At 41.1% G+C, this 24,577-nt stretch overlaps 1 protein-coding gene across 1 annotated transcript in view; it reads left to right on the top strand.

Annotated features, from left to right (window-relative positions):
• Positions 1-306: 306 nt before the first annotated feature.
• The window catches only part of MYH15 (myosin heavy chain 15), a 139,282-nt gene continuing 115,011 nt past the window's right edge, over positions 307-24,577 (top strand). Inside the window, exons 1-10 of the mRNA XM_064495687.1 lie at positions 307-403; positions 4,347-4,453; positions 7,326-7,469; positions 8,930-9,086; positions 9,731-9,758; positions 11,073-11,166; positions 12,949-13,041; positions 15,944-16,007; positions 16,094-16,189; positions 23,759-23,862. Of these exons, the coding sequence (XP_064351757.1) occupies positions 316-403; positions 4,347-4,453; positions 7,326-7,469; positions 8,930-9,086; positions 9,731-9,758; positions 11,073-11,166; positions 12,949-13,041; positions 15,944-16,007; positions 16,094-16,189; positions 23,759-23,862 (975 nt within the window). The 5' untranslated portion in view covers positions 307-315. The remainder of the gene's footprint in view (positions 404-4,346; positions 4,454-7,325; positions 7,470-8,929; positions 9,087-9,730; positions 9,759-11,072; positions 11,167-12,948; positions 13,042-15,943; positions 16,008-16,093; positions 16,190-23,758; positions 23,863-24,577) is intronic.

Raw genomic sequence — 24,577 nt, forward strand, 5'->3', positions numbered from 1 at the left:
CATATTTTTGTGAGCCCCTAAAAGCATCATGGACTCTGGGCACTGGGCCTTCTGTGCCTCATGGCTGAGTTGGCCCTGTAGAGTAGGATGTCTTTGAGTACAATGTTGTCATGTACTTGAGACATGGCGGAGAGAGGAGGGGTGGAGGTAGTTTAAAAGACTTAACCCTTATTGGTCTATCTATGGTGAAGTTTCTCCTTTTACTGCCTGATGCCTCATTTCCCCTGCTTCCTTCCTGTACCTATTTTCTGCAGGGTGAATCCTGTCAGCGCACTTTTGGGCCTCAGCCTATCTCAGTGAATCGCTCTAAGGAGGATGGACCTGTCAGAGCTTGGAGAGGCGGCAGCCTTCCTCCGAAGGAGCGAGGCTGAGCTGGGTCTGCTGCAGGCCACAGCCTCTGATGGTAAGACTTGTGACAGCTGCCGGCTTCATGGTGTCTGACTGCTTCCAGGTGGCAACTGAGACACTTGATTGGTTGAAAGGAGCCATCAATTCTAGAGCCTAACTTAATTGCTTGGGGTGCAGTCTGCCTCTACGAACCTCTGAGGGATTGAGGAGCTCAGAGTGTCGAGGGTAAAGACGGATGTTTGTAAGGAAGAGGAGGGCTGGGAGGCAGCCCAGGCCCTACTCACTTGGCCCTGAGACAGGTTCTCTCCTCAGGGAAGCAATATGACAACACAGACACCCCCACGTGTGACCCCAGTTAAAGCCTTTCTCAGAAACCTCTTTGTATCAGGTGAATACCATAGTAGAGAGAGGGGGCTTAGACAGGCGGCAGGGCTTGGTCGGGGGTGGCGGTTGTTGATTCACTGGAAGGAAAAATAAAGGAAAAGACTTCAGGAAGGCAGGAGAAACAGAAGTTGTCCTTGGCCCTCTTCAGGATTTCTGGATGTTGAAACTTTGCCCTCTGGCTGTCCTCTAGGTCAGGAGGGTCACCGACCCAACACTAACCAAAAGATAAGTGGGAGACTTGCTCACCTGAGGAATAATTTCTTGGTAGTTACAGGCAAGGACAAGGTTTAATGACGATTTACCCATAAGATAAAGGCTGAGTACTAGATTAAAATCTCTCAATAAATGTTGCATCTTTCTCTCCTTCTTTATGTGTCTGGGCTACATGGCCATCTTCTGAATTTCAGCTTACTGGAGATTTAGAGTCAGATACACAGTGTGTTCCAGCACCAAGCCACCTATACATCTCAATTCCAAAATTACTCAACAGGAACCCTGCCTGAGAGTTGTTCTAGTACCCAAATCAGTCAATAATGGACTATAATGTAACCAATTATAACTCAAGCCTGTTAGGTAGGACATTATGTTTCCATCATAGACCAGTCCTGGATCAGTTCCCAGTTTCTAGTCATTGGATTTCATTACTGTGATTGGATTTTAGAGTTGCTAATTATGATCCATCAAATCAAACACAGTAACAGAACTCTCCTTGAGGTCAGAACTGGTCATGTAGAAGCTTGTAACAGGCAGTTGGATGATGAAGGATCAGATCAGAGTGGTGCCAGGGAGAAAGTCAAAATGCCAAAACACTGAAGAGGACTGGGTGAGACGTTTAGTGGAATCAGCACTGCAAATAATTACTTAAAATATAACAATCTCCATAAGTTTTATTTTTATTTATTTATTTAATTTTTTTTTTTGGTCCAACAATCCTTCCTCACAGAAATGCACTGGCAGCGCAAAGAAGAGAGTCAGCAGGAGTTTTTCATCCCTCTGGGCTAGTAGATAATAGAGTTTGCTTTTTTGAACTCAGGCGCAATGGAATAAGTGTGATACGAGCATTTGGCGAGTAGTCTGGGGTTCAGAGTACCTGTCCTTGATCCTTTCTAGCTGTCTAATTAGAGCAAAGCACTTCACCTTGCTGAGCCTCAATTTCCTCGTCTTTCGGATGAGACCATATGCTTGCTCTGCTTACCTTCCTCCATGAGGATCAAAGAAGACAATAAATGTGAAAAACAAACACAGTGCATTATTATGATACCTGGGAAAGAAAACTAGAATTGCTGGGTGTCAGGGAGGAAGTATGCTTTCAGAGATAGAAACGAAATACCATTTCAAAGCCAAATGTAAATGATTTTTATATTAGAATAGGTTAACCATCTGTTTAAAATAACTACAAAACTGAATATAGTATTATTCAATTTTGATCAACATTATAGAAAAAAAAAGACTTGAAAGAAATGCTTCAGATGGATTCTGAGTTGTTTCATTATGGGCGATTATTTTTTTAAAAATCTTCTTCATACATCTCTCTACTTTTTTAGTCTTTTTTGCAATAAACACATGTTACCTTATATTGGAAAAGACATTTAATCATCTAAAAATATGAAGTCATAGAGACAAACATCCTCAGTTTACAAATGAGAGAACTAAAGCCCAAAGAGTTGAGGCCATTGCCTTACACCTTTTACTAGCAAAACCGGGACTAAAATCCAGGTGGCCTGCCTCAAATCCATTGCTGTACACATTTCCATCCCTGCCATTATTTATGAATGCAAAGGATTAAAAGTTGACCGAGTTCATTTACTTCATCTTCAAAACCATCCCTCTCCAGGTCTGGGTCTCAGATAGGTCTTCTCACCTGCTGTTTCTAGGAGCAATAAAAGAGCTAGTCATAAGGCAGGTGATGAACCTAATTTTTGAGAGAAAAATTGGAAGGAAAAAAGCTCAGCATATAGGACAGAGGAAGAATGCTGTAGTGGAAGAGCTCTGATTTAGGAGGTAAATGATCTAATTTCTAGAGTCATTATTCTAATGATGGTCACTAATTAGCTATGTGACTATGGACAACTCTCTTAATCTCTCTTCCCAGGTTCTTTTTCTAAAAATAAAAATAACAAAGGGAAATCTGTGCCAGGTGATACCCATGTTTCTCTCAAGTAATGACACTTGGTTTCAAATGCCGCCCATATACCTAAAACACACAAAATGTATGCAAAATGAGTGCTTTTCAAAAACAAGCCTATTTTCCTAGACATCACACAAAGCAAAATTAATTTTTGCAAAAAGGGCAAAATGATAAATACAATTCAAACCAGTATTTAAAATGCACACAAGTAGAAGCAAATGCAAAAAGGAATACAAAATTCCACCTGCCCAGCAGTTTTAGTGGTGAGCTGATTGGAATCAGGGGAATGGGGAAGAGAGCACAGTGTAGGTTGTGGTGGTAAGACAGTAGTGAGCAAGAAAATTCTTTCCAGAGACAAGCGTGATGGAAGAAGGGCTGAAAGCTGCCCAACTGCAGCTCCTTCCTACACATACCATCCTCGAGTCGCATTGTCCACCTCTGGGGAGAGCAGCTGGCGAAGGCTGCCACTTCTGCAGCAAAAGGCTCCCGAGATTTGTGATTCATGTTTGGGGAGGTGGTGACGGAGTTGGCCCGATCCGCCAGTGGTTGCAAGGGGATTTCACCTGTACATCTCAGAGCCATGGGTTCAGATTTTCCCTCTCTAACCAAATGCTCTCCTCACCTCTTTCCCACATCTTTCTGAGGAGCTGGGAATTTCTGTGAGCTTCTGGTTAGACTCATTTTCCTTTAAAAGTATGTGTTTTGTTAATCTTCCCTGGCTTTCTGCCTTGGGTGGGAGAGGACTTGAGAAGCATCTAAGTGAGGCTAGGAGAACCTGCCTCAGATGTTCATAGGGATTCTGGCTCAGTTCACCCAAATCTCTAATTGGTTAAGGTTTGTAGAGGGCTGCTTTGCTGAGACACGAGACGTAGGATTAAAGAGACTAAGGGGAGAAAAATAATATATGGGGGAAATAAAATGAATCAGTTATGCTGTATGACAGAAATAACCCATAGTCTCTCTCCCCAATTCTCCCTACTCCAATTCTGCCATGTCATTCTCTTAGCAGGCTTTCATTCCAAAATTAAAAATGAGGTCTAAAGAAATCCTGATGACAGTCAGAGCCACTAACCTAAATTTTCGTTTAGTTGTAACCAGAGGTTTCTGAGGAAAGTTTTTTGAAGGGAAGCTGGGAAGGGTAAGATCACCAGGACAACCACCCAGCACCGGGGACTGGGAGTGGGAGGTACGTGTTGGGGTTGGGAGGGGTGGCTGAGGTGCTGGCGGGTAACTTTCTTGTAGCAAAATGGTCTATGGTGTTCCCCACCTCCACCTGCTGAAATGGTTCTTATTCCTACAGAGTCCTTATGTGGGTTTATCTTCCGGGTGATCTTTCATGATTTTATCTAATTTGGCAATTTCCTATATTGGTGCCTCCAAGTCAACAAGTAGACTTAGAAATGAGATCATGTCTGTCAATGTGAAAGTATCCAATGTACATTTCCTACAAGTACTGCTGTTAACAATCCATTTTTTTTCTCTATAGGGAAGAAGAAATGCTGGATTCGTGATGTGAAGAATGCTTATGTTGAGGCTGAGGTTACAGGGAGTGGAGATGATGGCGGAATAATTGTTGAGACAACAGATGGAAAGGTAAAGGAAACTTTATTTCATCCCAGGATAACTAAATTCTCTATTTCATTTCATAATTAAATATATCCTTTCTCTAATTGTTTACTTAAAAACCTGGGGTAGGAGATGCCACTGACACATTTTGGAAAACTCATTCATCTTTAAGAAGCTCCTTCGCTTACTATCAAAGATTTAATGATGAACATTGAAATCAGAGTAAAATGATCACTAGTGGTAAAGCTCACTGACTCTAGAATGCACAGCTTTTTCCACTCCTTTCATCATGGTTCAAGTTCTTTTGTAAAGGTGCCCAATGTAGTAAATAATGACCTTAGGAACTTGAAGCAGGCTGTGTTTGTAGGATCAGGAAAGAGAGGGATAATATGAATAAGAATAGCTCAATGTCAGAGAAGCCAAGAAATGAGCGAATGGTCAGTAATGTCAAACGCTAAAGAAAGAGATTTATGGCTTGGAGAAAGCCTTGGACTTCAGAATTAGGAGGTCACCTATGACCTTTGAAGGAGAAGCTTAGGTCAAGTGTTGGGGCATAAGTTAGACTGTAAGGGGTCATAGAGGAAATGTGTTGTGAGGCTGTAACAGTCCCCAATCCCTTCTCCCTGTCACCAAGGCATACAGAGCAACAGAGCAATACTGAGCAGACAGCCCACTCTCAGAACCTTTGCCTGTGTTGCTGACCTCAGGTGCCTGCCTGCTCCATGGTGGGGAACCAGGCCCTGTTGCTGGCCTGACTCAGATGGACACATTCTTATAGATTTTACAGATGATTTCCTGCCTGTATACAATTCTCTATTCTCCTTCCAATTCTGCCCTCCCCAGCTCCATAATAAACCACATCCTATAACAGACAGGTACAATCATTATCAGTGAAGTTTATATTTTTATCTTTGTATTTGGACAATTTATGATCTAAAGCATTGCCATTTGAATTGTAAAATGCTGGATTCCACTCAAAAACTACCACTTTTGATGTCCTAATATGCCTTCCTGCTGGTATCTGTACATTTTAAAAAATCACAAGTTAGGTAGATTTTATATAAATAATTAATGGGATTAAGGGCAGAACTTAGTCCTTATCAACAGGAGCATAAAAATGTAGGCAAGGGAAAATTCAGAATGTCTTAAGAAACAAAGGGATTCAATTCTTTTCTCCTAGTCTGTGTGCTGTGCTTTCACTTTCTAGATTGTGTCCTATTCAGTTTTACTAGGCCTCCAGATGAGAGGTTTGTTCTCCTAAGCACATTCTAAAACTGCTGCCTTTTCAACAGTATTTAAGGTAATTTGTGAATATAATGTGATTACAACTATGATTTTCAAAAGAAATCATAGGAAGAAGAGCATGAAAGCAATAGGTTAATGAAATAGAAAGAGGAGTCAAACGGTGGGTGGTTTTGTTCTGCTTGACTTTTCACCTCCTAATGGAAGGCCTGGCCCCCAGCCCCACTCTGCATCTCCCTGGCCCCAGGCTTCCTCCTCCTGATGTTAGAAGTGATGACACTTCCAATCACCTTTGGCCTTTGTAACATTAACTAAGGCAATAAAGCCAGTGGGTGGAGAGTAACACTTAAAGTTGGTAGTGAAAGAAGAGAGAAAAATAGAATCAGAGCCAAGGGGAGTTTTTTGATGTCAGAGGGCTGATTATGTTCTATGGGAGAGAAGGAGTCCATGACATATGGAAATTGAAGGGACTCAAAAGAAAATGGATTACTGTTTGAACAATGTCAAAGAAGACTGTGGGTAGGAATTAGATGGAGAATATGGAGAGCGGGAGTCCTGGAAGAAGCCATTCCCAACTGGGAGTCAATGGAGCAATCAGCTGATACCGATATTTGTTTACTGAAGAAAAAGGGGCTACAGGAAATGATGTTAGGAAACTTCTGTGAGTAACTCTAAGCAACTATTTCGTAGTAACAATGCATCCATGTTAATCAAGATACTTATATATGCTGAATACCTACCATTTCCTTAGCATTGCGATAAAGGCTTTAATAACTGCAGAACAAGACAATATCAAGACTCCTTCCTAAGATGCTTACCGTCTAGCTGGGAATAGGGTTAACATAGCCAATTACTGAAAAATACACAAGAGTTAGTATAAGAAGGGGGAGGGATAAATAGGGAGCTTGGGATTAGCAGATACAAACTACTGTGTGCAGAGTAGATACACAGCAAAGACCTGTGTAGCACAGGGAACTATATTCAATATCCTGTATGGCCTATAATGGAAAAGAATCTGAAAAAGAATATGTGTATGTGTGTGTGTGTGTGTGTGTGTGTGTGTGTATATCTGTGAATCACTTTGTTGAACACCAGAAATAATGCAACATTGTAAATCAACTATACTTCAATTTTTAAAAAGTAAAAGAAAAAAGATAATACAGGTTGTGTATATGATAAAAGACTTAAGGAAGGAGATAAAACAGTAATGAGCTGGGGAAGTTGGGGAAGGTTTGAGGAAGAGAATAGGTCTTTAAGTCTGGAAGGATGAGTCTGCCTCCTTGATCCTTCCCTCCAAATTCCTTCTTCCAAACCTCCAGGATATGCTGAGACATCTCAAGAGGGGATAGATCATGTGCAGTATAACATGTGTACTCTCAGGCTTGAGTCAGTGAGGAGCCATAGGGTCAGAGCACTGCAATTCAGAAAATTTTGATGCAACAAAAACACCTTCTAAAAACTTTATCTTTGGGCAAAGAGAGAACATGAGCAGGAGGAACACCTGCTTCTTGGAAGAAACTTGGTTTAACTTCCTCTGGCCCCTCCTCTAACGAGGCATCTCTTTCTTAACTTTGAAAATTCTTTCCAATGTTTGGCAAAAAGGAATGAGCATAGAAGAAATAGGGGAATATATCTTAGATTTTTCCCCTCTCTGCAGAGTCTGAGTGTCAAGGAGGATGAAATCCAGCAGATGAATCCTCCAGAGTTTGAAATGATTGAAGACGTAGCCATGCTGGCTCACCTCAACGAAGCCTCTGTGCTGCATACACTGAAGAGGCGCTACGACCACTGGATGATCTATGTATGTATGTCTGCTCTGCCGCTGAAACAGCACGTTGGCATCATGTTGGTGATGTCCCAGCCCTCTCTTGGGTGAAAAGAAATCTTTGAACTGAATCATAATCATACAGGGATAATCTCTGAGGAATGCCCATGGAGAAGGGATCTTAACATTTCCCCAGTTTTATTTTGTCAGTATTTACAACCCTTCCCACAGCTTGTCATCCTAAAGTAAAGGCAAGAGGCTTGGATCATGACAGACCAGGCTCCAAAGGTCCACTCTGTCTCTTACTGGTTGTTAAGTTTCTTCTTGAAGTCACCTTATCTATAAAGTGGGGTAATAGTACCTGTCTCTCTGTGGTAGCTTGGAGGATTAAATAAAATAATGCAGGTAAAGCATATAGTTTCAGTGCCTGTTAACTAATTACTGCTCAATAAATTGAATCATTTTTTTTTCTGTATCGTTCAATTGGTTGCTCAGATTCTTTGATTTCCTCAGAGTCTACTCAGCAGGAGTGGCACTGGGTAGGTGAGGCTAAGATGATGCATTTGGGACCCTTTGCTATAGAAGCCTTGACGTGCAGCCAGCTTGCTCCTAGGCTCTCTGACTCGCTGCGTGACTGTGTCAGTTTCCCTGGGATACTGCAACAAAATGACCACAAACCCGGTGGCTTAAAACAACAGCAACTTACTTTGTCACAGTTCCAGAGGCCAGAGTCTAAAATCAAATAAACTCAGCTGTTGCACTCCCTCTGAGCCTCTAGGGGAGAGTCCTTCCTTACCTCCACCAGTTTCTACGGGCTGTCAGCATTCACTGTGGCTGTATCACTCCATTCTCTGCTTCCGTCTCCACATCGCCTTCTGTGTGTGTGCATGTCTTCTCCTCTGTGTGTCTCTCAAAAGGACATCTTAAGACCCTTGGGCTTAAGACCCATCCAGATAGCATCTTGAGATCCTTAATTTGATTACACCCACAAAGATCCTTTTTCCAGATCAGATCACATTTACAGGTTCTAGTGACTAGGACATGGACATATCTTTGGGAAGCGCCAGTTCAACCACCACAGCGTGGGTGACCCCCATGAGCTATTCACCCCAGTGCCTTAAACGTCAGCTTTCAAATCTTACTGAGGCCCAGATTCCCTTCAGACCTCAAATGCCTGAGAGCTGGTTACCAAAACCTGCAAGTCTGCTGTTAGTGTCCTCCCTGTCTTTGAAAGTTGTGCGTGTGTCCGTGTATCAGACGAGTTCATGGTTGGCAGATCTCCCAGGGGAGAGGTGATCCCAGGTCCCATTGTCACTCTAACCTGGTTCTGTCTTTTCCTGTTAGAAGTCCCTTCTCTGAAAGAATCCAAAAGCTACCCTCCTTTTAGTTCCTTAATAAATAAATATTCCAGCAAATGATATCTGATGGCAAAAGAGCTGACAAACCTGGAAGCATTTCTAACTTGTTTTCTGAAATCTGTTCTGATCTTCCGGCAGACTTATTCGGGTCCCTCCTGTGTGAGCATAAACCCTCACAAGTGGCTTCCAGTGTATCAGGAAGAAGTGGCGGCTGCCTACAAAGGGAAGAGGCGATCAGAGGTTCCCCCTCACATCTTTGCAGTGGCCGATAATGCCTTTCAGGATCTGCTTCACAGTAAGTGGCTGCCTTCCAAAATGAAAGGTAAAAATATCTGATCTACTTTTTCTCTGTGTCACTAAGAGACAGGTAGGCATTGTGAGCAGAGCGTGGCCTTTATACAGTTGACTCATCACTTGAAGCCTCCGTTTCCTTCTGGATGAAACGTGGGCAAAACAGTGCCTCCCTCCTAGGGTTATAGGGACAATTAGCTCATATGTCAAATTAAGTGAGACAATGCCTTGAAAGTGCTCAGCCCAGTGGCTGGCCCAGGGTGAGCGCCCTGGAGATGTCAGCTTCTATTACATAAAGCACCTAATAGAATCTCTGACACAAAAAGTTATTTGAGAGCTATTCTTCCACCACGCTTCTTAAAGGGCTTAAAATAGCAAAATGTCAACCATTAGTCATTTACCATTGGTATTTGGAGCAAGGAAATAGGAATAGAACTTGTACGTTCTTATGCCTGGCATACGTAGGGTCAAGAGAAACTCTATTTTACTTTGTATCATTTAAATGGTATTTTTTCTAACTTTATACAGAGCAAATCCTTCCCCTTGTGTCTGACTTCAAACCACAAGCAAGGAAATTTTGAATAAGTGCATGCCAATGTGTAAAGGCTCCGACTGAAGAGTGTTCTGACATTTTCCTTTCTTTTGTAGATCGAGAGAATCAGTCGGTGCTCTTCACGTAAGTGTTTGCCTTGCTTTCTCCTTTTGGCCAGCAGTGAGCGTTTCAATGGAAACAGACACCTACATTTCACTGGATATGAAATATAAATTCACTGTCTTTGAATTGTGATTCTTTAGACAGCAAATACATTTTGAGGCAAGAATAAGATACTCAGGAAATTGTCATAACACTTTAGTCAATGACTATCCAAATATGGTGCCAGCTAGGCTGCTTCCCGTTTTAGGAGATCCTTTAGAATCTGAAGTGCACTGTCTGGTCTTAATCATCTTCGTGATGGAAAGAACTCCCCGTCCAAATGACCACTTTTCAAAGTTCTGTGGACTGGCTAATTAGGCAGACAGACTGAAAGTCCAGTGGGTGTGACCATGGAACAGATAACCTGCAGTTGTGAGTAGCCAGATTGGGGCAGGCCAAGGTACGTTAAGTAATGGGAACCAAAAGACAATGAGGCTTGGCGGGACAAGAAAAGGGAGTGAAGAGGAAGGAAGGAAAGGACTTCATTGATACCATATTGTATGTTAATTTGGATGGGAAGAGCATTGACTGGCCATGAACTGTCACCATGGTGCCTGAGGGGACAGGCTGGGAATGAGAGACAGTGAAACACTGGAGTTCTTGCTCTTCCAATGCAATGATGATGCCACCTCCTGTGCTGGGCTATACGTTGGCTTTAGTCATTCCAGGAAAAGGAATAGGGTCTCAGAATCTTCGTGCTAGAAGGGTGGTTAGAGTTCAGCCCTCTGCAGAGAGGATAGACTGTTTTCTAGAGTTTCATGCAGATAAAGGCAGGCAGGCCTTGATCCCATGACACTTTGTGTGATGAAGCTATACATTCACCACTGTGTTCTCTCCACATTACAAAGTTAGCTGATTGTCAAAGGTAGAAGGGAAGTCTAAAGCCCAGCTTCCTGGTGGAATGATTGGTAGGTTCTCTTCTGAGGGAGAGGGTTGGACCTGGCCATATGCCTGGCAGCCTTAATATGTGAAAATCTCTTGAACAGTTGGTAATGTGGAGACCTGTCTCTTCATGCTTTTGTTAACAGGGTGATGAGGAACAGGCACCTAATTTTTATAAAAGCCTTCAATTTTTCTCTACTCCAGAGTTTTGCTCCTGCTGCTTTTCCAGCCTGAGATGTCCTTCTCCTTCTCCCCACCAATTACATGTCTGCTTCTCCTCCAAATTCCCTCTTAACCCACATTTTTCCATAAAACTTTCCCTTCTTGCCTTAGCCTGTATGATTAAAATTATTTATCTCTCATTGAATTTATATTCTGAACCACTTAACTGTGTCATTGAATTTCCAATCATAGAGGAGAATCTGGTGCTGGAAAGACTGTGAACACCAAACATATTATCCAATATTTTGCCACCAGAGCAACTACGGGTGAATCCAGGGAAAAGCCAGTAAGTGTTTATGTATCTTGGCAGAAAAGGTGAGATGGCCCTTCCGCTGATCATAGATGCCCTGTCCTGACCACTTATGGGGAGGAAGCGGGGACAGCACCATAGAACAACTAAAAAGTTATAGAAAATCTTTTTCCCCATTTTTCGTTTGGTCCTTGAGAGGGTCATCAAGTGTACCAGACCAATAACCCCCAAACATGAAATTACATCATTTGTTTCAGATCTGCCTCAAGGGGCATTTACTAGCCTAATCTTCATTGGTTGGACCTTCTGAGAATTAGGCACTTAAGATCTAAACCATCTTCTCCCAAAAACTGGGGTCACAATGCCTTTAGTGGCCACTTTGATATTTCTAAACCCTTTAGCTACCATGAGATGTCAGATTCCCACAGATATGCACCAACAGAATGCTGCTTCCTAGACCACTAACTTCTGCATCAAATTCCAAACACCCAATGGATGTACCCTCAACTTTAATCACATTCTAGGTTCTGAAAAACTTTATCTTGTCTCTCCACTTAATTATTTTTATCCTCGGCAATTTTTGCTTTAGCTTACTTTGTTTAGCTCCGTTAACAGGGTGATGGTACTAATCTGAGGATAACTAGACCATGAGAGTTGGAATGCAAAGTAAAATTAGATAATGCAGAGCAGAACTCAAAATCAATGAGTTATTGAGCTGTTGGAGACATTCATCTTTCTACGTCTGACATTGTTCTTTTGCTTCTTCTATTTGATGTTTTTGTGTTTTTTGCAGCATAAGAAGTATATCAAAATAGCAATCTGGTCCAATTTTCAAACCATAGAAAATTTCTTTTCTAATGACCACTTTTTGGAGTTTGAATGATTTCTTTAGTATCATTGAACTCTATTATTCACTAGTTATTACTTCATTTTTGTATACATTTTAGGTTGTTCAGTGTGCATTTGATTGATCCAACCATTGAGCCTTATGATAATGCATAACACAATACATAACACATAAGAATTCTGTGAAAGTCTGCTCATATTAGCCCTTTTACTTATTTAAAGGACAGTAGGCCCATAATACTTAGAATAAATATATTATTTGTAAATTTATAAATTCTTGAATGCCATGTATTATAAAATTTCTCTCATAAAGTTTGGGTCTTTGAGGCTGACTGAAAGAAAACAAAGCCATGTTCCAGTTTGGGTGCTAAGTGGTCATTAAGGCTCACTTAGTGTAGATGACCTACCTGCATTGGCCCATCAGCCTGAGCACGTATGATTCAAATTCAAGACCGGTATACACCATTTGAAGCCACTGCTTGATATGAACCTCTAGATTACATAGGAATAAAGGCAAGCAAAAATACAGTTCAGTAATGTCAAGTGTCAGCTGTTATTATCTTAGGATAAATTTCCAAGTGTGAGGATTGAACGGGAAGCTAGGGAGATTAGCAATGAGGAGGAATTTATGGTATGGAATTTGGAAATAGGCTATGGTATTTGCTGTTCTTGTTTATTTTGGTAAGTATCAATTTTCCTTTCCTACTCAGGACAATTGCAACAAAAGAGAAACATTGCAAATAAATGAGCTCCCACATATACTTACACGGGCGTCACAGATTGTCAGTCTTTCATCCGTGTTTTTTTCTGAGTCCCCATTCCAAAATAACATTTTGTCACCAAATGTGGAAGTAGCTTTTGGCTAGTGGTTGCCAAGACAAGAATGAGGTTTGACCTGGGTGTGGAGGGCTTTCCGCATTACAGAATCTGCTAGAAGCTTCATCAGCTATACCTCTCTTATGTGCATCTCAGGGGACTCTACAAGATCAAATCAAGCAAGTGAATCCTATCTTGGAAGCATTTGGAAATGCCAAAACCCTGAGAAATGACAACTCCTCTCGTTTTGTAAGTAACATGATTGAGCAGTATATCCGAGTCTTTAATTTTTAGCAAATGGCAAAACTCATGTCTGAGCACATAGGTCTGAAAAAAATTTTCTAGAACATCAAAAAAGGTTTTGTTTTCTTGTTGAAGTATAGTCGATTTACAATGTTGTGTTAATTTCTGGTGTACAGCATAGTGATTCAGTTATGCATGTATGTATACATTTTCATATTCTGTTTCATTATAGGCCATTACAAGGTATTGAATATAGTTCCCTGTGCTATACAGTAGGACCTTGCTTTTTATCTGTTTTATATATAGTACTCAGTATCTGCAAATCCCGAACTCCCAGCTTTTCCTTCCCCACCCTTTTGTCCCCCTGATAACCATAAATTTGTTTTCTATGTCTGTGAGTCTATTTCTGTTTGGTAAAGAAACTCATTTGTGTCATTTTTTTAGATTCAAAGAAGATTTTTGATTAATGTTTATATTATTGTTAGATTCTCAAAAAGAAGTTTGCCAGCTTTATCATTAAGACAATTAAAAACTACATAAAAATATGTGCCTGAGAAGCTTCTACTGTTTGGTCAATTTCAGGAAGAAAATTTTTGCCACAACAGTTTCAAGTTCCTTTCCACTCCTAGTAGGGAAGCTCACCCAGCAAAGCCTAATAATGTTTTTGTATTTTATTACATTCTCAAATGTGAAAGTACTTTCTCCTTCATAATTTCCTGTACTCCTTGTAACAAGTCATTTTAGTAAACACTCCCTAATTCATTTACTACAATTATTATTTCTACTCTTGCCTATGGCCCCCCTTCCCCATGTAGTTTTCATTGGGGATTTTTTTGTTTTTAACTGGGAGAAAGCATTTTTTAAAGTAGCTTTTGCTAACTAGCAGTCCCACGGTAGAAGAAGGATTTGGATTTCAAACTAACTTCACTAATCCATCCTGTGCCAAAAATGAGTGGCAGGGAGCCACCATATAATTTACAAGGAAATTTGCAGAAGGCTTCCTGTTTGAGTCTCTAGGCATAATTAAATAATAGCTTCCTGCCGATTTGGCTGGTTTTCCTCCAAAGCCTTAGAGCTGCCCTGACGACACTTGCATCTGCTGGCGATGTCTGGCTGTGGAGCAGGTGCTAATACCGGTCCATGGAACAACGGCTAGATTTGGGATTTGTTAGAATGTGAAGAGATTTTCTGCTTAAATGTGAAAGAAAGAAAGCTGGGGGAGAAAAAACCAAGACAGGGAAAAAGGATAGAAGGAAGAGAGGGAGCGAACAAAGGAAGATAAAGGAAAGGAAAGAAAGTGAAAGAAAAGAAGGGAAGGAAGAAAGAAAAGAACAGGAAATGGAAAGAAAGCTAAATAAGGAAAGACAACAATTGAAAAAAACAAGAATGGGAAAAAAGTTGTAAGGATAGAGGGAAAGAAAGAAGTAGAGAAGCAAAGTTTAAAAAGATGAATGAAAGAAAGGAGAAGAGAGAAAAGGGAGTTCAAAAAAATCAAGAAATCCACGTTAAATTCTTTCAATTGATACTCTGTATGTATACGTATATGTTTATGTGTGTAAATGTACACATGCTACATGTATATACATGCTTAGATATATGTGTGTGTTTATATTCATGTGTATGTTTGTGTGTGTGGCTCCCATTATCCTGCATTCTTTAACTTAACAGCTCAGTCCCCCTGTAGGTAGCCCTCTTCTTCCCTTTCCAGACTGCTGTCCTGCTCTGATTCCTTCCTTGAATGGGGCCACCTCCACGAGGCCGCTTTCCACTCTGCACCAGCCTCTTCATCCTGCAGACTCTAGCTGCCACTGGACTGCCTCCTTGGCTGCAACTGGTGCTCTGACCTGCGCTCTGTCACCTCCAGGCAGACTTTCTGCCCCACTAGATCCTGTCTTATGGCTTTTCATTAATAAGGAAGAAACGGAGCCCCATCTGTTCATGCCAAAGTGGTGTTTTAAACATAAATCAGATCACACCACTCCTCTGCTTAAAACTGCCCAGTGTCTTCTGAGCACACAAAACAAAACCTCCTGTGACCACCTGGCTTACATAATATGATGCCTGTCTACTCTCTTTTCTCTTACTTGCTAATTTCCTGTACAACTGGCTTTCCTTTTGATTTCAAGACACACCAAATGTTCCTATGTTAGAGCTGTTGCATTAACTACTTACACTAGAATCTAGAAAAGAGGGGACCACACCTATCTTTCTAATGTGTTATCTCCAGTGCCTAGCAGGTTTTCTGGATTGTAGTAGATGCTCAACAAATGTTTGTTGGAAAAAAGTGAAAGAATACGCTAAGCAGATACTCTTTTTCTCATTTTTGGATAAAAGGCCCCAAAATAGAAACAGACTCACAGACATAGAAAATAAACCTATGGTTGGCAAAGGGGAAAGGGAGCAGGGTAGGGATAAATTAGGAGTATGAGACTAACAGATACAAATTATTATACATGAAATAGATAAGCAACAAGGATTTACTGTATAGCACAGGGAACCATCTCCAGTATCTTATAATAACCAATAATGGAAGAGAATATGAAACACACACATATATAAAACTGAATAAATTTGCTGTATACCTGAAACTAACACAATATTGTAAATCAACTATACTTTAATAAAAAAAGATTTGGGTTCCCTTAAACAACAACAACAAAAAGAACACTGAGTCCCAGAGAGATTCTGTGATGCACACGGCACACACAGCCGGGCATCAGCAGGTCTGAGACTAGACTCCAGACCACTGCTGGTCCTGATGACCACTCTGGCTGCTTCTTCGCATTCACTGGTGCCCTCTCAGACCCAGGTTGCATTTTTTAACTTTAGGGGAAGTAATCACTTTAAGAGGAACATGTATAATGAAGCCATTGCAACTCTTGGGAATGTTTGTTCTGTGTCCACTCAGGGCAAATTCATCAGGATGCACTTTTGTGCCAGAGGCAAGCTGTCATCTGCAGACATTGACATCTGTGAGTAGCATTGCACTGTGATTACTTTTCTTCTAATTTTGCAAGATCACCTAAGTATGAATCTTTATTGATATCTCATCATGCAGATTTGCTTGAAAAATCCCGGGTGATTTTCCAGCAGCCAGGGGAGAGAAACTACCATATATTCTATCAAATTCTGTCAGGAAAAAAAGAACTTCATGGTAAGTGTATTATTTTGGAGCTGGGGGTCCTTCTAAAACAAGAGGCAGAAGTCAGATTATCGGACCTGAAAAAGTGCTATTTAATAATTCTCACAGCCTCTTTAGAACTCAGTATATTCATCCTAAAATGTAAGAAATTGAGCCAATGTTCTATAAATTTATATGGATAGAGAGTAAATGGTAACAGTTTTTTTTTTTTTTTACAACTTGGTAGTGTTTGGAAGTAGACAGGCAACCAGCAGAGGTAAATAAATGTGTGTGTGTATATATGTGTGTGTGTCTAAAAAGCATTAGATATTTTAAGGCCTTAAATGGTTAGAACCACTAATCCTTTAAGTCGGTGGTATAGACAAGAGGCCGCAGGTGGGATACATCACTATGTGTGTAGCAGTCAATGAGAGTTTTGCAAAGAAGGGAGGATTTAGGTTAGGGTATGAAGAATGTGAAGGAGATTTAACCAGAGTGGAGGGTATTTCCCTCAGGAAGAGAAGTGCATACAATATCAGGAAAAGGCAGGACAAGATTAGGGAACAGAGAGACCAGGCTAACTGGAGGAAAGGATTTGCATAGAGGAGTAGTGAGATTTGGTTCTGATGGTTTCTGAACTCAGAGAGTTGGGAGGGTGTGTGTGTGTGTGTGTGTGTGTGTGTGTGTGTTTTGTCGGGGCGGGATGGGGTCATAGTAGATCACGATTTGTTGAGAGCAGTAACACTTGAGCTGGTATGGTGGGCAGGATGGACTGAAGGCAGAAACACCGAGGGAAGTGATTGTAGGAGTCCCAGTATGAGATGACAAGACAATTGTCCAGTGCAGTGTTTGTGGGAATGGGGGAGAAAAGAGGATGGATTCACGGAAGAATAGAAGGTCTTGGCAATGATTAATTGTAGAAATGAGGAAGACTGGTGAGTCAAAAATCCCCCCAAATTTGGTAATTTGACTAGGATAAAAGTAGTCCCATGGACAGAAATAGAAAAGCAACTTGTAGGGTTAGAGGATGAATTTCATGTATTCATTCAACAAATATTGATTGTGGGGCTGCTCTGTGTGTGCCTGGCTCTGCTTTTTAAGAACAAGGAGTAGAGAAGGAAATAAGACAGGCAGGTTCCTGCCTCATGAGCTTACATTCTAGTATGGAAGACAGTAACAAACAAGTAAACAAAGAAATATACATTTCAGAGACTGTAGGTCTAAAGAGAAAAATAAAGTGGGTAAAGGGACGGGATGAAATGGGGATTGGTAGGGTAGTGGGTAAGTTATATCTTAGATACAAGAGCAGAAAAGAAAATGAGATGGCAATATTTTCCAGAAAGCTGAATGAATAAGGGAACAAGTAGGCAAAGATTTCCAGGAAGAAAGTTCTTGGAGGAAGAAACAGTCAGTGCAAAGGCCCTGAGGTAGGAATGCATTTAGTTTATTCTTGGAATAGCACAATGGCCATTGTGGCAGAGTGGAGGAGGTAATGCAGGGAGAGGTAGGCAGGGCCAGACCAAGCAGCACCTTGCAGGCTATGGCAAAGAGTTTACATCTTGAGTGCTATGGAAGGTCACTGGAAGGGGAGATTGACAAGCTGATTGGATTTGCATGTGAATTAAGCCATTGAGGGTAATAGCGCTTCCACAGGAGTGAATATGGGATGATATCTGAGATCCAGGTGAACAAATTGATGGGGAACAATCCCCCAGCCCGTTATGCTTAGATTAAGTATGGAATAAATCCCGCAGCATTTTGACTACATGGTCCTCAATTCCCAAGTGCCCTCACCAAATGGAGGAAGCTCTGCAAACTAGACAATTATTTTTGCCAGGGTGCAGCTGATGATAGAAGAACCGCTATTCTCCTTCCCACCTTCCCTCCACCTAAACCTGGTACAGATTGTTTTTGTTTCCCTTTCATTTGTCCTGACAAATCTAACATTCTTGACACACATAGGGTCCCGTGTGGGTACCAGCAGTGAATGCAAGATGTTTTGGAGCATCTCTGTTTATTAGCAGAACCATCTGAAGACTCTGGGCTGCTATGGAAAATTCATACTTATCAGGAGTTCATGAACTTGGTTGAGTCTCTGGGCTGCTGAGCTTGATTACTGTACAAAGACTGACATCTGGTGGTCCAAGTTGGGTATTGTCAGTCCACTTGTTTATGACACCAATTATCATTCTTTGGGACGTTGTAAATGTTTGAACTCTTTCTACTTATGGCTGACAACGAAGAGTTTCAAGTGTCCTGAGCAGAGACTCAAGAGGGCACATCTTTGCAATATGTGGATTATGTCCAAGTTTCCTAAAATTGGAGCATTTGTGTGTGGAAAATTACCGCAGAGGCTGGCCACCTGCTGAAGGAGCCAAGGAAATGGAGTGATGTGTTACCCCAGAGCCAGTCCCAGTCGAGCCTCTACATGGCCTGAGCATCCTTTCTCCCCTTTCCTTTCAGTTCAGGCTGACTCTTGTTCCAGGCACAGCTAGAACCCACTTTCTCCATTCCCTCAGAGATGGCTCCTAGAAACTCTTCAGATCTCAGCACCATCTGTATAGCTTGGTCTGGCATGTATTTTCCTTTTTCTCTTCATTTCTTTGACTTTTTTTCTATTTATTTATTGTACTCATTCTTGCTATTCAAGCGGTCTCTAAACTCAAGGAAGAGAGGTAAGGAAACCAGTTCTTGCCTCTTGGAATCCTTGACCCTTTGCCTAGTGCCCTGAGCACTCACTCCATAAAGTGTGTGATGGTGATACACAGTGGTGATTGCCAAGAGATGCTCCTGAGTCTGTCTACTGGTGGCCTGAATGCCCTGGAGGGAGAAATGGTCGGCACCTGGACCTCCCATTCTGGAGAATATTCAGTTGTGCCCCTTTACCCATCTCTCTTGAACTGGTCTCCTATCTTTACTCCCTTTCTCCCCACTGGTTGTTAGAGGGCACAAGATATGTGTATGGTTGTGGAGATGGTGCACTTCCCAACACCAGAGAATGCTATTCAAACTGTAGACTATGTGAATGATTCTCTCTGCAGTTGAGCAGTGCACAACCTCTTCAGCTGTACATGGCAGTACTGAGAAACAGGTAACGATGGGTGGTGTGGCATAGAGGTACTCGCTATAGAACTTTGTGAGCCTGAACTTTTTTTTGGCCCGATGTCAGCTTTGCTCTTTTACATAGTAAATATAGTTGAGTCTTGGAGAACATTCAGCCATTTAGAAAGCAAAATTTAATGTCAGGATAACACGTAAGACAAAATTTTGAATGATAAAATACTCTTAATGGGTTCTCTGCATCCTCTACCAGAGGGTGGGTCTAACAATGAACCCGTACAAAGTTTTCATCTGTAGTTTTTGAAATTGTGAAGCAGTTGACTTTTAGCCCTTTAGCATCCTCTCATTCTTTCTCTCTCTGCTACCCACCTCACTCCTCCAGACAAGCTCCCCTGCCCTCCATGTGCCCACAGCCTGGTCAGCAATCTTCTGTGTGGGCCTTACCTGCCTAGACAGTCTCTCTGGCCCTAATAGTATCTCATAATAAATGCATTCACTTTTTTTTTTCATTCTCTCAAGGCCATTTCTCTTGGTAGAAATGAAATTAATTAAATAAAGGAATCCCTGTTTATGTGATACTCCTCTGAGATAGCCTCAAGCCTCAACCCAATTAAAATTCATTGCTCCTTGAAAACAAGTTTTGGTAAGGCCCAGTGGGGAAGATGTTTTGAGCTCAGGGCTTCTCAGAGCTCCTCAAACCCTCATGCTTTTAGCCTCTACATTCTCTAGAGCAGCACATCATTCTGAGTGCAGCTGTTCCAGTGAGTGGTTATGCTGGCGCAGCAGCCGTGTTCCCCCTCATAAGGAGGTTTACTGGGTGTGCTTAGTGACTTCTAGAAATGATGTGCCTGGAGCGGGGAGGTGATGAGGGAGAAATACACACAAAGCACTTGGGCCCGCCGTTCTGCCTTAATACTAGCTCCCTCCTGAATCTTGATTCCTCTCTCTTCTTCCCAGTCCTCTAGTCCTCAGGCATGGGGTGTTCTTTCCCTTTGCTCAGTCTCCCTCAGCGCTTGTCCAGTGTCGAGCCTGCTTACGTGGAAGCAAGACCCTCCTTCTGTCCATGCCAAAGAAGGAAATGGAATTCCGTCATAGTTATAAACACAGGCTGGGTGGGTAGGTGGCAGAGTCTAACAGAAGTCTTAGAAGCGATGCGCTAAATTCAATGTGTCATTAATGTGATTCTGGGCAAGTAGTGAGCCTTTCTAGTCAACTATTTCCCTATATTAACATAGAGAAAATAATGTCAAATATGGCATATTTGACCGTCATGACCAGGATGAAAATGATCAAAAATGACAAAGGAAACATGACAGTAAAATGAAAATTCTCTAAAAGGTTGATTTAGTATAATCTAAAAGATAATTCTTGGCAAAGCAATCTTGGGAAGCAGATTTATTTTTAAATGAGTCAGTCAACTGATACATAGCCCCTCCCTAAAGACACACAGGAGCATTTTTCGCACTGTTGGGGGTGTTATTCCTCTAGCTTCCTTGAGAGAAAGGACCATTTTAGTTTTGCATCTCTCCCTCTTCCCTCTTACTTACGGTAGAGAAAAAAGAGTAAATAAATGCTTTGATTTGAGCTGTGAAGGAGGTGAACAGGCAAGACGTTGCAGCAGGTGTCTGGCCTGGGGTGGTGGTGACATTCACTGGCATAAGGAACCACAGAAGAGGAACAGCTTCAGGGCAGACATGGAAAACATCATAGATTTAACTGTGGTGATGTTGGGTTTGAGCTACTTGTGGTCATCCACACTGAAATGTGTGTTGGGAAGTTGGACATTTACGTGTGGAGCTCTGAAAATAAATACAGATTTGAGAGTTTTCAGTAAAGACATGAATGAAACTTGCCAAAGAATCTATAGAGATATTTGACAGTGTGCAGTCAGGACAGTATTTGATACCCCTGATTATTCCCTCTTCTTTGAAAATCTCCCCTCGTGGCTTCTAGTGTGCCACCCTCTCTTGTTTCTCTCCTAAATCTCTGGGCAGTGCTTTGCAGGTTTCTTTCTTTCATCTAGCCCATGACTTTAGAATGCCCTGGGGCTGAGTCTTTGGATCTGTCTTATGACAGATCATCTAGACTGACAGCTTTAAAGATATTTCTATCTGATGACTTCCAAAGTTTGATCATGAGTCTAGACTTTTCTTTAGTATTCCAGACTCCTAGCTAACTGATTCTTCTATGTCTCCCCTTGGATGTTTAATCGGCATCTCAAACTTCATTTCCTAAAACCTAGTTCCTGGACTTCACCCTGCCAGACCTGCTCCTACCACAGTGTTTCCCAGGTCAGCTGAAGGCAGCTCCATCCTTCCACTTGCCTGGGCCCAAACCTTGGAGTTATCCTTGATCAGCCTTTTCTCCCACCTTATTCTCATTTGTTCCACCAGCAAATCCTATTGACTTTACTTTCAAAATTCAAACTCTGGCCAGTTCTCACCATGTCTGTTGTTACTTCCCCAGTCAAGTACCACCATCTCTCTCCTGAATTATTCAGCACTTTCCTGGTATCCCTGCTCCCATCACTGTCCCTCTGTCTTTACTCCAGCAGCCATAGTAAATTAAAAAAAAGTCAGATGATGTCACTCCTCTGTTCAAAGACCTATAATGGCTTCTTATCTCACATAGTACATAAATGCCCACATCCTCACCATGGCCTGTGAGACTCTGTCATCTGGCTTCTGGATGCCTCTCTGACCTCATGACCCACTTCTTCTTTGACCTACCTGAACCACTCTCACTTCAGGGCCTTTGCATTGACTTTTTCTTTCTGGAATATTCTTCCCCTTCTTATCCATAATTCTGTCCCTCAACTATTTCAGGTCTTACTCAAATGTCACCTTATAGAGGCCTTCCCTGATCACCCTACTAAAAACTTCAACTTTCCATCTCCAGTACTTTGTATTCCCTTTCCCTGCTTGTATTTTTCTCCATAGCACTTATGACCATCTTACATGCCATATATTTTACTCATTTTTTTTTTAACTTTTGTCTCCTCTTGTTGGGATATTAGCTTTATGAAGACAGGAGCAGGATTTTTTTTTTCACTGATCTATCCCTGAAACTTACAATAATGCCTGACACATTATTTGATCCACAAATATTTGTTGATATAAATTGAGACATGAGGAAGAATATAAGGAGATTCCTGAGAAATCTTAACATTTAAGGAACATTTGAATCACCATTCAAGTAAATACTTTAGAAAATTATTATGGATTATATTTCTACTTAAAAATATATATTGTACTTGCATTCAGCCTGATTTCTTTTGGGCTAGCCCAATTACTTTTATAAAATAGCTTATTGAAATATTATCAACATAAGTATAAGCGATGACATATGTATCCATGAAGTAAACCCATCACCACAGTCAAGATAATGTATGAATCCATTCAAAAGTCTTCTCGTGACCTCTTATAATTCCTCTCTCCTGCCCTTTCTCATTCCCTCAACCCCTCCTCTTTTGACCCAGTCCTTAGGCAACCACTGATGTGCTCTCTGTCACTACAGATTAGATTGCATTTCTAGAATTTTGTAAGATGGAATCATACAGTATATATTCTTTTGTCTGGCTTATTTCATGCGGCATGATTATTCTGAGATCCTTTTGTGTTCATTCACGTATTCATAGTTCATTCCTTTGTTTGCTGAGTAATAATAATCCACTGTATGGATACAATACAGTTTGTTAACTATTGATAGACATTTGGATGGTTTCCATATAGAGCTGCTATGAATATTCATGTAGCCCAGCTTTTTTGTTTTTGAGATTTGGGGTTCAGGATAATAGAGCATCACAACGTTGAGTAATAAACAGGAAACTCGGATCAGCTCAAAAAAACTTCACTGGGAGTGAGTGTCAGGCTTTAAGAGGTTAATGTGATTTGGCCAAGTCAATTGCTGTTGTGCCTCTGACAGCCTGCCTTGGCTTCAGCCTGCATTATGTTTCCTGACTAAGTGAATCATGTCAGGAGTCTTAGACATATCAGAGGTGCAGCGTTGAACACAGTAGCTGATTTACGGATCTCTTGAAAGACAGACTTAGCCTCCTAATAGGCAGGACATGATGTGACAGGATTATACTGCTAATGTTCCCGAGGTGCTGACCCCAGGGTCTGCCTACTTTCTAGCCTTTGAAGCTTAGGCCTGTTATAATTTTACAAACCATTTTTTCTCCTCCAGCTCTCAACCACGCATCTAGGCCAAATTCCTGTTTTCAAAATTTTGCCAACATGCATTATCTGGTTTTTATTTTATTTTTTTTTCTTTTTTCACACCAGTTCAGGATACTGCAATTGAATCTGCTTTCAGATTTGGCCTGCCTGGTCTCCTCTCAGAAGGCATTAACACATGACTGACAAGTTAATAGAGGGCAAAAATTGATTGCAGAGGTTTAGGTGTAGAATATGGATTTTATCTTGGCTTGTTTACAAGTATGCTGTAAGCTGTAAGAGTAAACTGTGAATATTGGTCAATTACTTTCTAAAGCCTCGTGGATTTCTTTAAGCTGTTTAACTGACAGTTTTCCCACTGCAGATATGCTCCTGGTGTCTGAAAATCCCTCTGACTTTCACTTTTGCTCTCATGGGGTCGTCGCTGTGGAGAGCTTGGATGATGCTGAAGAATTGCTGGTCACAGATGTAAGGCTTGTTACTTATCAGAGCAAAGTCTAGTAAAGACAATGAGCAATGAAAGAAAGCATCTTAGATCTTTTGTCTTTCAAAGGGTTCTGGACAAGTGAACTTCCTTCCCCTAGGGGTGAGAATACAAGGAGCCCCTCCAGGACTGCTTCTGTCCAGTTTACTTATTTAATGTAAAAACGTACATTGTCAGTATCATAATTTCAGAACATATGGAAGAGTAAGAAGATGCTTCAGCTCAATGACAGCCACTGTTTTTATTTGGAGTATAACTTTATGGTCTTTATGTTTTTTTTTTTCTCCTTGGGGTTGCTATTGTATAGTTGTTTTGGTGGGTTTATTTTTTTAAATTAAAGATTATAATCATACTGAATATGCTATTAGACATATCGTTTGCTTTTTTGATTAATCTTAAGCATTTTCAGTGTTATTACAAACTCTTCATACTCATTTAAATGGACACTTAATATTTGATCAGACGTTTGTTCTAAGTTTGCTTAGCCATTCTCCTATTGTTAGACTAAAGGTCGTGGGATTTTTTCCCTACTGTCATGAATATCTTTGTAGGCGAATACTTTTATGGTAGATCAGATTCACTTGTGCTAGATTCCTAAAAGTGAAATTACTAGGTAAGGATTATGAATTTTTTATAGTCTATTGATACACATTCTAAATTAACCGCTAGAAATATTGTACGAATTTCCACCCTCCTGGC

The sequence above is a fragment of the Camelus dromedarius genome, chromosome 2 (assembly GCF_036321535.1).
Source record: "Camelus dromedarius isolate mCamDro1 chromosome 2, mCamDro1.pat, whole genome shotgun sequence".
Lineage (NCBI taxonomy): Eukaryota > Metazoa > Chordata > Mammalia > Artiodactyla > Camelidae > Camelus > Camelus dromedarius.